At 44.0% G+C, this 13,448-nt stretch overlaps 1 protein-coding gene across 5 annotated transcripts in view; it reads left to right on the forward strand.

Annotated features, from left to right (window-relative positions):
• KIAA0895 (KIAA0895 ortholog) overlaps window positions 1-13,448 on the forward strand; it is a 65,522-nt gene that overhangs the window by 25,023 nt on the left and 27,051 nt on the right. For 4 of the 5 annotated variants that reach the window (XM_045005516.1, XM_045005515.1, XM_045005517.1 and 1 more), the window contains one exon: window positions 12,121-12,809. In XM_045005516.1, the coding sequence (XP_044861451.1) occupies window positions 12,121-12,809 (689 nt within the window). Of the gene's footprint in view, window positions 1-10,259; window positions 10,399-12,120; window positions 12,810-13,448 lie in introns of those variants that run through there. The other variant, XM_045005512.1, reaches the window with a different exon arrangement.

Raw genomic sequence — 13,448 nt, forward strand, 5'->3', positions numbered from 1 at the left:
ACTTATGGCCCCTTGAATGGAACTTAAATGGTGCAGAGGCCTAGAAACAGATTTCCATGAGTGCTCAGCACCCCCATTTGGGGCTAGGTTTTCAAACACCTAACTGAAATGGCGAGATTTCAAAAGTGCTCAGCACCAGGTTGTTCCTATTGAGAACAATGAGAAAAATGCTGAGTTTTAAAAATCTGGCCACTTTGTGTAGATGCCTGAAGAGGAATGGAGCTGCTTTGATATATTCTGCCACTGGTGCTGGTCTCTGCACTGGAGTGAATTTCACTCACAATTACAGGCTTTTTAATGCATGAAGGCAATTGTGTGTGCATATGCAGTAATTAAGCAGCTAATTACTATATGTGCATAACAAGTGAGTGATTTTGCATATATCAAATTAGAGGCCACATGGATGCTGGATGAAAACTTGCCTGTATGGCACACTATTAAAAGGTATTTTCAAGTATTTCAGAACATTTCAGTGAAAAAACCAACTAGTTTTAACAATCTCATCTGATAAAGGTCAAGCAGACCAAAGAGGTTGATTTCTTGAGAGGCTTTGGTGTAGTTGTAGCACTAAGACATTGCTTCTGGTAAACTTGATTTGCCAGCTCATGGCCCTGCTGCTATTGGGAAAACAGATCTGTAAGACTTACCTTGGTTAACAAAGTGGAAGCATATTAAATCAAATAGAACTTGGCCATTTTGGAGTTCAGCCCAAATCAGTCAGGGGTTGTGTCACCACCTGCCTTTTAGCCCAGGGTGCCTTTGTCCTGTGCAACTTTCATTCAGAGCCCCGATAGCAACAGCCTGATTACAACACAGTCACCTCATCCTGGCTCCCACCAGCCTGCTTACTCCCTGCAGGGTGACACCAACAGCCTTTCCAGCCCTGGGTTTCCTTCATACCATCTCCTCTTTCATGCTCAGCCCCTCTCACTGTAGCTCTGGCTACACTGGCGAGTTGCAGCGCTGGAAAGCCTCCACCAGCGCTGCAATTAGTAAGTGGCCACACCTGGAGTGTGGCTACACTTAGCACTTCAAAGCGCTGCCGCGGCAGCGCTTTGAAGCGCTAAGTGTAGTCAAAGCACCAGCGCTGGGAGAGAGCTCTCCCAGCGCTGTCCGTACTCCACCTCCCTGTGGGGAATAACGGACAGCGCTGGGAGCCGCGCTCCCAGCGCTGGGGCTTTGACCACACTGGCGCTTTGCAGCGCCGCAATTTTCAGCGCTGGAGAGGGTGTGTTTTCACACCCTGCTGCAGTGCTGCAAATTTGTAAGTGTAGCCAAGCCCCTGCAGGGCACTTCCAGCGCTGCAACTCCCTGGCTGCAGCGCTGGCCGTACACCTCACTCAGCATGGGGAATAAGGATTCCAGCGCTGGTGCTGCAGCGCTGGTCATCAAGTGTGGCCACACACCAGCGCTGTGATTGGCCTCCAGGGTATAAGGTGTATCCCAGAATGCTTTTATAAATTACTCTCTTTGTTTTGTTATGCAGCCTCTCTTTGTTTTGTTATGAACGAGCTCCGATCCAAAAATCCCCTCTGTTTCACTCCCTCCCTGCTTGCCTCTCATTTGATTGTTTACAGCCAGGTACAGATGATCACAGCAAACAGGAGCTGTTTGTTTTTTAGATAAGCAACGGAGCTCTGATTCGAGCTCGTTCATAACAAAACAAAGAGAGGCTGCATAAAAAAACAAACAGAGCTCCTGTTTGCTGTGATCATCTGTACCTGGCTGTAAACAATCAAATGAGAGGCAGGCAGGGAGGGAGTGAAACAGCGGGGAGTCGTGTTGGCTGCAGGCTGTTTGCAATTAAGAGTTAAGACTAAGGGGTCAGAAACATGTTCTGATTTTTCAATGCAGGAAGCTAAACACACAGTGTTGGCTCCAAAAATCCCCTCTCTCTTTCCCCCCGCTCCCTGTCACACTAGACCCCACTCCACCCCCCTCTTTTGAAAAGCAGGTTGCGGCCACTTGAACGCTGGGATAGCTGCCCATAATGCATCACTCCCAACAGTGCTGCAAATACTGCAAATGTGGCCACACACCAGCGCTGGCCCTGCACAGCTGGATGACCAGCGCTGCAAACTGTAAGTGTAGCCATACCCTCTGTGTCACCACCTGCGCTGTAGCCTGAAGTGAAGCTGTTGTGCTATAAATTGGCTGCTGGTATCAGGGCTCTGAGCAAAAGCTAAACAACACAGAGGCACCCAGGGCTACAGGGCAGGCAGGAACACAACTCTCTACTGGCCTGGATTGAACCCCAAAGTATCACAGCCATATGCTACATGTAATTTTTTAAACCAAAAATTCACACTGATCTCAATAGTAATTCTGAAGTTATATCAAATGAACTCCCGGTGTAGACTGTGCTATGTCGACAGGAGGGCTTCTCTCGTCAACACAGCTACCACCTCTCAGGGAGGTGGAGTACCTACACTGATGGAGGAAGCTCTCCCATCATCGCAGGTAGCATCTTCACTAAATGCTACAGCAGCACTGTAAGTGTAGACAAGATCTCAGAATCAAATAGGGGAGGAAGCTCCCAGTCCTTCCTAGCATTCAAGAAGGTGGAAGGTAGGGTTGCCACCTTTCAAATCATTGGTAACTGGAGTCCCAAGGCCCTGCCCCGCCTCTTCCCCCAAGGCCACGCCCCTGCTCTGCCTTTTCCTTGCAAGGCCCTGCCCCCGATCTGCCTCTTCCCTCAAGGCACCACCCAGGCTCAGCATTTTCCCCCCAGGCCCTGCCCCCATCACTCACTCCTCTTCCCATCACTTGCTGGATCATCTGAAAGAGCCTGCCTACAGGTAGGAGGCAGCTCCGGCTTAGCAGGGGCTAGTGTGGGTTAATGACCCAGCGCCTTCCTCCCACCGCGCGGTAACTGGACTTTTCATTCAGGTGCCATCTAGGGTTGCCAGGTCCCCTTTTCGACTGGACTGTCCTGTCAAAAATTGGGCACCTGGCAACCCTAAATGGCACCCAAACACAGAAGCCAAAAATCAGACTGTTCTGGGTAAGACCTGGATGGGTGGCAGCCCTAATGGAAAGTTCCCTCTTAGCAGTCAGGAAAAGGAAGAGGGATGTTTTTAATGGTGTATATATAAACTGTGCACTTAAAAGGGACACCATCAAACTAAGGAAAAAAACCATTGTCTAAATTTATTTGGCCTATTTTGCTACTTGTAGCTCTTAGGATTACTAAAAATGAAAAAAAATTAGAGGAAAATAACATTAGTTTACTCACTGTGTGCATTTGACAGCAATGTTTCAAATCACTTTCATTGTTTCCTTGTCAGTTTTCCTTATTAATTGTGTGGGTCTCATGCAGTAATAGGGGAAGGAAATTTTTTTTTTTAAAAGGTGGTTGTAACAATTGGCAAAAGGATTTGGGGGGTGGTATAGGGCCTGCAACTACTTGTATCTAACTAAAAAGTTTACTAGATTTCAAGTGGACAGTTTTCCTTTAAGATCTGATACTGCCTGGTATGGGAAAACTCCCGTTGCAATGTATTGGAGTTGGGAACATATGGGTCAAGGACAGTGTTTTGTGCATAGCTTGTACATTTTTGCTTGCACGCCTAATGGTACAGCTCACACAAAATATAGAGCAAATATGGCTGTGCACCATGTCCTCAGTCAGTCTAACAGATCTGCAAAACTGACTTTTCTGATATTTGCTGCAGTGAAGGACATTTCAGGCCCAAATGATATTCTCTCTCTTAGATGGAGCAACTGAAGTGTGTCGGCCTCTGCAGATGTAGAGGCATTAGGCAGAAGATAAGATTATTGCATTTGAGTCTCCTCTCATCTACCTCAGAGATTTCAGTTGAGCTACTCTAATACACAGTGGTGTGAGTGAGAGGGAAATCAGGCCTACTGCATGTATAGCCCCACATCTGGTGAAGGCTCTAACATTAGCATTTAAGAACATCATGTGGATTTGGGAACAATCCTCTAGAGGCTTTTTAGTGCCATTAAGAATTTTGTTTGACAGTTTGGGGCAGATATAATCCTGCTTCCACATGCAGGTCTTCAAGAGACATTGTAGCCATGTCTTAAACAAACATAATGACATTTCAAACCATTAATGTGTTTCAATCTGAATAAATTCAGGTATGTGAGAGTGTTATTTAGCATCATCTTTTGACATTTCAGACTTCTGAAGCAAAATGGGTATGTTTTTCTTTGTATCATTGTTGAAAACAATGTGAAAAACAGAAAACAGCAAATTGATCATTTATTTTGCAAGGACTGTGCCATTTTGAGGCCTGTTTGCATGTATAGCAGTGAACTGACAGACTGGTCTCATGCTTACTATTCAGATGTGTCATGAGACCAAAAATATACCGTGCCATGGATCGGCAGCGACATGGCACAACAGAGGTAATAGGTCACTGATAAAAAACAGGTTTAATATATACCTGTCACTGGCCCAGGGCAAGTAAAATATCATAAATGTTTTAATCATTATCAGTCACCAGTTGAATTGATTATGTGCCAAAACAATTGAATTTTCATGACACTTTTTCAAGGATGTTTTGCCCATTATGTCTCAAAATGTCAGTCTCTTCCACTTTATTTTGGAAAATAGTGAAGATTACAGTATCAGATAGAGGATTCAGCACAACAGTTACATGCTTTTTGACCTTTGTATAATCTATGGAAAATAATATCTGTTATAATAATTCACATCTTTTGGCTCATCCATTGACCCTTATCTTCCAACACAAATGTCTCACACAATATTAATCCTGGTTATATTCTGTAAATCTAGGTTGGAGCATGTTTAAAGAGCCCATACTGTGTTTGGCAGCTGGTTGTAAGGCTTTTTCCTCACAAAATGCACATTTAAATCTAACTACAGATTTGGAGGTGGCAGTTGGTGAAACATTTACTATATATTTGAGCTGTATGGATCTGGGAATCTACAGCCCAGACTGCAACACCCACATAGGCATTATAGTCACAGCAGGGATTGTTTGCTGCTGCTGCCCTGTGTTATGCAGAGATTGGCAGACAATCGGGTGATCCATTAATGGATTGCCATGACAGTAGTACTTAGTCTTAGATCCAGGGGTCTGTTTTGGGACCGGCTCTGTTCAATATCTTCATCAATGACTTAGATATTGGCATAGAAAGTACGCTTATTAAGTTTGCAGATGATACCAAACTGGGAGGGATTGCAACTGCTTTGGAGGACAGGGTCATAATTCAAAATGATCTGGACAAATTGGAGAAATGGTCTGAGGTAAACAGGATGAAGTTTAACAAAGACAAATGCAAAGTGCTCCACTTAGGAAGGAAAAATCAGTTTCACACATACAAAATGGGAAGAGACTGCCTAGGAGGGAGTACGGCAGAAAGGGCTCTAGGGGTTATAGTGGACCACAAGCTAAATATGAGTCAATAGTGTTATGCTGTTGCAAAAAAAGCAAATGTGATTCTGGGATGCATTAACAGGTGTGTTGTGAGCAAGACACGAGAAGTCATTCTTCCGCTCTACTCTGTGCTGGTTAGGCCTCAACTGGAGTATTGCGTCCAGTTCTGGGCACCGCATTTCAAGAAAGATGTGGAGAAATTGGAGAGGGTCCAGAGAAGAGCAACAAGAATGATTAAAGGTCTTGAGAACATGACCTATGAAGGAAGACTGAAAGAATTGGGTTTGTTTAGTTTGGAAAAGAGAAGACTAAGAGGGGACATGATAGCAGTTTTCAGGTATCTAAAAGGGTGTCATAAGGAGGAGGGAGAAAACTTGTTCACCTTAGCCTCTAAGGGTAGAACAAGAAGCAATGGGCTTTAACGGCAGCAAGGGAGGTTTAGGTTGGACATTAGGAAAAAGTTCCTAATTGTCAAGGTGGTTAAACACTGGAATAAATTGCCTAGGGAGGTTGTGGAATCTCCATCTCTGGAGATATTTAAGAGTAGGTTAGATGTCTATCCGGGATGGTCTAGACAGTATTTGGTTCTGCCATGAGGGCAGGGGACTGGACTCGATGACCTCTCGAGGTCCCTTCCAGTCCTAGAATCTATGAATCGAAAAGCTCCATTGGCACATGCATCCCCAAATAGGCACATGATATTAGATTGATGTAAGGGTAGGGTGACCAGACGTCCGATATTATCAGGACTGTCCCAGTATTAGGGGCTTTGTCTTCTATAAGCAACTATTCCGCCGAAAATAAGTGTCCCGATTTTTCACACTTACTATATGGTCACCCTATGCAAGAATCTCTGGGGTTGTATTTTATTTTGGGCTGTTTTCTGCATTTTACTTCTATTTCACATTTACCATTTCTTAGACATGCTTGTGACATGCTACTTCAGTTCCAAGGAATTGCTTACATTGTAGCAATAGAAAACCCTTCTCTACCCCAACACTGTTTTGGTTAGGTTCATAGTGAAGGTGACAAATTTCCACTGTTAGATAGCTGGAATTTAATTGTTTTGTAAATACTGTGGCTAAATTTTCAAACGTGGTCAGTAAATATACACTTTCAGTTTTGCATGCACAACCAAAACTGTGTGCCCAAAATTTTGTTTAAGATTTCACATTGTCGTGGAAAAATTGACCACACCTTTGATTTTGGGTCAGACACGCAAGGCACCTTTATTAGGGTACACAATACAATTATGCATAAAGGGAAGGTCGGCGTATCCCCAAGCAAGGGGGGGACAGCCGCCTTGTCTTTAACAGATTTTCACCAAGCTTATAAAGGCTAAAACCACAAAGCGTAATCACACATTACATATCTTATCAGCCTTATTTGGTATATTTATCAGCAAGCCAATCAGAGCCCCTCTGGGGCCGTGACTCGGACCCCCTACCATCTAGGGGTTTTCCTGTTGTCTCTAGAGGCTCCTGCTTTTCGCCACGTCCCTCCCTTCTTGCGATACCTTCTCATGCATTATTTTGCATACTAAATTACCTAATGCAATTATTTTCCAATAGAGTTGTACAATAAGCACTTTCCTAATTGTATGCCCACCTATTTGCGGTTTCCATTGTACAAGACTCTTCTGCTTTTATTAATTTTCCATAGCTAATAAGCTGTTATTTTAGGTCAGGTTACCCAATTACCAGTAGGCGTGGGTTCTTCTTTTTCTCCTGTTGGCCTTTTGATTATGCCATACAGGCTTCTAATTGTGTCACACAAGCTCTTACAAATCTTTCTTATGCCTTAAGGTCAAATTGGCCTGCAGTGGCCTTCTGTTACCTATGCTTAGCTAACTTAGCTTGGGGCAGACAAGACACAGTTTCAGGGTAAACACAATCTGGGGTATGTGGGGGTCCCTGAAAATCCCCATCAACATGATCCAGCACTTAGATTGGCACTCCCACATTTAGAGACTAGGTTGAGGTCACTTGGAAAACTTGCCCTTAAACAGCATCCACCTTTCTTAAAGGCAAAGAGCCTCACACTATTAGATTTAATAAATGCCTGAAGGTAGGTTTCCATACCCTCCTCCTTTCACCCTCTCCCCAAGAAAGATGAGAACAATCCTTTTCTTCTTGTTGCCAAAAGTACCTTTCACTGAGTAGCAAAATGTATGTATACTAATGTGGCTTGTGAACTTTAGCCCACTGGAGAGTATCCTGACTGCACCATACTCTGTGGGACTGATACTTGATATTGTTTTCTTTGTGCTGGGAATTGTGATTTCTCACACCAGTATACACCAAAGCAAAATAAGCTAGATAAGCAGTCTGTCCTGCATTGATTAAACTGATCTTATTAAACTTGAACTGTAATGCCCTGAAGCTGTTTCTGTGCCAAGTGTAAAGGAAGCCTCTCAAATTGACCATAAAGCAAAACTAATCTTACATAATATCTGCTTGTCAGAACAGGGAAAATAACCTAATACAGTAGAACCTCAGAGTTATGAACACCTCAGGAATGGAGGTTGTTCATAACTCTGAACTGTTCGTAACTCAGAACAAAACATTGTGGTGGTTCTTTCATAAGTTTACAAGTGAACATTGACTTAATACAGCTTTGAAACTTTACTATGTGAAGAAAAATTCTGCTTTTAACCATCTTAATTTACCGTAATTGAAATGAGAACAGAAACAGTTTCCTTACCTTGTCAAAAAATGTTTTTAAACTTTCCCTTTCTTTTTTAGTAGTTTATGTTTAACAAAGTACTGTATTTGCTTTTTATTATTGGCTCTGCTGCCGCCTGATTGCGTACTTCTGGTTCCAAATTAGGTGTGTGGTTGACCGGTCAGTTCGTAACTCTGAAGTTCTACTGTACTTCTAACTTAGAATATCAGGGTTGGAAGGGACCTCAGGTCATTTAGTTCAACCCCCTACTCGAAGCAGGGCCGATCCCCAACTAAATCATCCCAGCCAGGACTTCGTCAAGCCTGACCATAAAAACCTCTATGGAAGGAGATTCCACGACCTCCCTAGGTAACCCATTCCAATGCTTCACCACACTCCTAGTGAAAAAGTTTTTAATAATATGCAACCTAGACTTCCCACACTGCAACTTGAGACCACTACTCCTTGTTCTGTCCTCTGCTACCACTGAGAACAGTCAGTCTCTGAGGGAGGCCACACCTCTTTGCTGTCACGCTCCTGGAGTAGCAGTCTGTCAAAGGGGGAGGGGGAGGAATTAGCAGTGACTTGGGCTCAACCCTCAGGAAAGGGAGACCAGCGAGGTAAAGCATTTAGGGACAGTGCAGGGACCCAGGCCCCTGGGCAGGGCAAGGCACCTTGCAGTCTAGTACTCTAGCCCTCAGGCAGGGGCGAGCACCAACTCGTTGAGGGGCCAACACAAGGGGCAAGCACCAACCACAGTCTACGGAGGAGCGCCAAGCAGAGTTTATGGGGCTCAGGCGGGGGTGTCTGAGGAGCGCAGGCCTCCTGGCCTAAGGAGGGGAGAGTACTCCCCCCCCCCAGGTAGGGTGGCGGGGGGACATGTGCCTACTCAGCTCCACCACATCCCAGCCCAGGGCAGAGTGGTCTGTCACTGGGTCAGCGAGGACTCCATCTGCAAAACGCTGACTGTGTCTCCAGCAGCACCACAGCCAGACAGTAATCTGGTTTCCCTGGGCTGCTTCCTATACTCCCCATCAGGTGTACCTGCATCCAAGGGTCATCCTCCATCTCCCCAGGGTACACTGCCAGCAGCAGTCCCAGCAACTCCTGGTGTCAGGCATGTCTGGCTGTTTGGGTAGGTCAGGGCCTCCTGCACAGAAGTCTCCTGCAGGCTCCGGCAGCAAGCAGGGCATATCTGTCTCACTCAACAGTTTCCACTCAACTGAGCCACAAGGCCCGCCTTTTATACTTCCTGTTCTTGTCCCGCCTCTCTGCTTCTGGTGTGGACTTCCTGGTTCCACCCACCAGGGTGTCTGTGGCTCTTCCTCCTTGGACGGAGGGCCACACTTCTTTGCTACACAGTCCTTAAGGAACTTTATTTGGCTGCTGAATTTAGTTTAGTTTGTCATGTTTATACTTTAAAGCACATTTTTTTAAACCCAGCTGAGTGTTGATATTGTACAGCTTTGAGTAGATGTTTTGAAAATATGGGATTAAGTTCCTTAGAAATGGCTTTGGTACTAATTGCTCTCTTTTCTTAATAGTCTTAATTAATGGAGGGTTTTAAGTGATAGCTGATAAACCCCCCGGCAACTAAAAATGAATATACCCTACCATTTTTGTAGTGTTGAAATTTGTTCACAGGGGCTGGCACATCCTAGATATTCCTCACCTCTCTGGGCGCTTATTCTGGAGAGTTTTCTGGAGAGGGACAGTTTCTTTATAGGTAGGGAACTTCATTTTTGGTTATTTTAATTTTTGCCAGGAATTTATTGGTGTTTATTACTACAACAATAAAAACAGGTGAAAATTGGTGGAAAAAAACTATTAATATTTTTTCTGGGTCAATATTGGGGTTTATTTTGGTAGACAGAAGGACGGGGGGAAAGTATTCAGTAGATTAATGCTTTGATTAATGGAATTCAATGTGGTTTGCTGCAGAACTAAAACAGAACTAAAAACACAATGCCACCTCTGACTTTAAAAAGCAATGCATCTCTAATCCCCAAATAAAAATGTTCATTTGAATAAACAGTTTACCTATAAATATTTGCATTTAAGAATTGGGCCAGACCATTTGCAGCACATACACTCAAGTTCATCCTTTTCTCTTGTTGTTGTTTTTTTTTAATTTCGAATGCTTCCTTGTATTCTGAAAGATATTCTGATACAGATTTTTGTTTTCTTCTCATTTCAGTTTGTCAAATATTTAAACCGTTATCTGTTAACAGCTTGAAGTGTGTACGTGATGGGTGTGAGATTCATCAATACGTTCAGATGTGCATGCACTTCAGAGCTTGCATGCGTGCCTGTTTGTTTATTGTATGTACCTTCCAGATTAATACATGTAGCCTTACTTCAACAGGTAGCTTTGCATATACATACAGACTAATGTATTATCATAATACATATAACTAATGCAATATATTGTATTTTCCTATTAAAACCAGTTACTTTTTATATATTTGAATGATACAAAAGTAGGGTGAAAATCAGAAAAAAACAAATAATGCTTTTTGTAAACTGGGGGGGGGGGGTTCAGTCAAAATCGGTTTGAACTGAAAACGAAGGGGCTAATTTATAGGCTAGATTGCTAGCAGGCCTAACACAGCTGCTCAGTGGAAAAGGGAGTGCTAAGGCACCCCTCACTCCATTGTGTGGTAACATTAGGGCTGCTTGCATTGCAGCCTTGGCACTTGTGGCTTTCTCACACCAGGAGCAACTGGGCTGAGAGTAGCAGGCAGATGAGATCTGTGGTTCTGCTCCTACTATTCAATGTCTCGCAGAGCAGACTAGATGCATGTGGGAGAATAAATCACACTCTTAAAGGACTTTACACATTATTTTCCTCTCCGGCACAACAGAGGAGTCCCTGAGGAACGGTGTCTAAGGTCTTGTCTTCACTGGCAGTGACATGTAGGGTACATGTAGTTACATACCGCAGCTATATGGTGGTGTGTAGCTAAAAGCAACAGTGAAAGGTTCTGGCAGGGGCCTTTCCCCTCTGCCTCTTGCCTGCCAGAGCGTCTACCCACTGCTGAGTCTTTTGCTGCAGCAGGAAAAGGTTCCGGCAGCTCCCTATGGTGGGGAAAGCTCCAGCAGTGGGGAGTCAGCGGGACACTACATGGCTAAAGACAGCAGTTGTAGACAGGAGAGGCACTGCTAGGACATGTAGAGAGCCAGGAAGGGGTATATAGCTTAAGGTTCTGGTGTATCTTTCTTTTACTTGCCTAACCTGTGCCTCACTGCTATTTGTACCCATGCTAGTGGGGCGTACAGTGAATGTACTCTACATGCTGCTCTATGTGTAGACATAGCGTAAGAGGAGAGTTTCTGAGGCATGTCTTACTTTTGGTGAGGTGCACCTACACACTGTCCCTTACTGCTTGTATAATTCAAGGATCTTTAAAGATAATCATAATTTGCTTCAAAATAAACACAAGTAGAAAAGCTGATTACATAATTGAACTATTTAAATGTGTATACACATGCACAGCACCTGAATTTAAACAAGGTAGTTGCTGAGATGTGCACTGAGTTTGTACACCCATATTAGGCAACTACAGATGGAGATGGGCATAGTTGCTTGCATAGGCGCCAACTCCGTGGCTGCTCTGGGGCTGGAGCACCCACAGAGAAAAATTGGTGGGTGCTCTGCACCCATTGGCAGCTCCCCCCCGCGCTCCAGCTCACCTCTGCCTCCTCTGCACGCCGCCTACCTGCTTTTCCCCCCTCCCTCTCAGCACTTGCGCTGCGAAACAACTGTTTCGCATGGCAGGGGAGGAGGGGAACGCGGCTCGCTCAGGGAAGAGGCGGGGACAGGGTGGGGATTTGTGGAAGGGGTTGGAATGGGGATGGGGAGGGGGTAGGGAAAGGGTGGGGTCGTGGTGGAGCCAGGTGGGGGGGGCACAAGCACCCACCGGCGCTGGGGAAAGTTGGCACCTATGGTTGCTTGTGCAAATTAGGCCTGAAATTCCACATCTAGCTTGTTTAACAATATGTGCATGCTTACACACATACAGAGAAATGCCTGTTTCCTTTTATCCTAAAATCAAGATTTCTGTTTTCTTTTTTTTTTTAAATGCAGAAAAACTTCACTGGCCTGAGCAAGAGCTCTCTAAAAAGTCAATCTTAAATCCAGAAGAACATAAGCTGACCATTAAGAATGAAAGCAGTCTTCAGCACCTGTCCTCTGGAATCCTTAAGGATATTTTCACAACAGGAACCAGTAGCTACAATGTCCTTCTGCAAAGCAAAGAGGAGAAAAAACACCACTCTCAAAAGCTGTCATCTGCCCACCACAAGAGGCACAGAAAGTCCACTAAGTCTTCTACTACCTCGCGAAGCAACGAGCACCGCAAGATCAAAGTCCCACTGCCTTTGCTCAGCAGTGGCTGGTATTGCACGAACAGGCAGCCATCCATCTTTATCGCTAGCCCAGTGTCTAGCAGTGTAAAGTTTACACACAGTATTTCTGTTGCAGGGAACAGCATAGGACTGCCACCTCGACCCAAAAGCAAGGCTAAGAGACATTATTTTTCTAGTCTAACAAAGCCAAAGCAGCCTCAATTGTCAAAAAGCCATGGTAAAGAGGTAGATGTCTCTGGCCGAAAACTCTGTATACTAACCGCCATCAAGCCTTCCAATGTGGAAAAAGAGAAGATTAAATTCTTCAAGTCCGATTTTACCTATAATCCTCAATTTGAATATGCAAATCCTGCATTGCCAAATGTGTTAGCTAAGCACAGCCAAGCATCCAACAAGTTTCTTAAACAGGTATAGTAATTGTTACACATGCTCCTTGTTCACTCGTCTTTGTAGTACCTTTTTCCACTTATAAAGACAGCATTTGGCTTTGTTTGCTGAGGTGAGAACATTTTTCTTAACAGGCTGCATTAAAACAGAGTATGAAAATATGGCATTCAACAGAATAGAAATTATATGCCACATTAGAAGTACTGAATGCACGTCTGTATTATAGCAGTCTCTTCACTTTGAATGTGTTTTGATTTTAAAAATCTTTTTCAGGACTAAAGCACCTGAAACATACTATCATAATCTATAAGGGTGTGTCCACAAAATGTTAATTACTAGATGTCTTTCTTTAGTTCTTGTTTTCTTTGACTAGCCTGCTCTACGGATCAAGATTTTACTATAACATTTTGTGGTTCTAACCCCATTTAAAGCATGAAAGGGGCCACATAGTAATTACATTTTTTGTATATGTTTCAAGAGGGCGCCAGAGGGAGAGAAGGAGGGAGCGAGGGAAAGAGCCTAGAAAACCTGCCAATCCTCTTGATGACATGAGGATTTAGGGGGCAATCATACATTCATTATTGCTTGCCTTAAGGTCACGAATATTGGATAAGCATGTGTTGACTTCATTTGGTTTAATTAGCTTTGGAAGGATTTTCA

The sequence above is a fragment of the Mauremys mutica genome, chromosome 2 (genome assembly GCF_020497125.1).
Source record: "Mauremys mutica isolate MM-2020 ecotype Southern chromosome 2, ASM2049712v1, whole genome shotgun sequence".
Classification (NCBI taxonomy): domain Eukaryota; kingdom Metazoa; phylum Chordata; order Testudines; family Geoemydidae; genus Mauremys; species Mauremys mutica.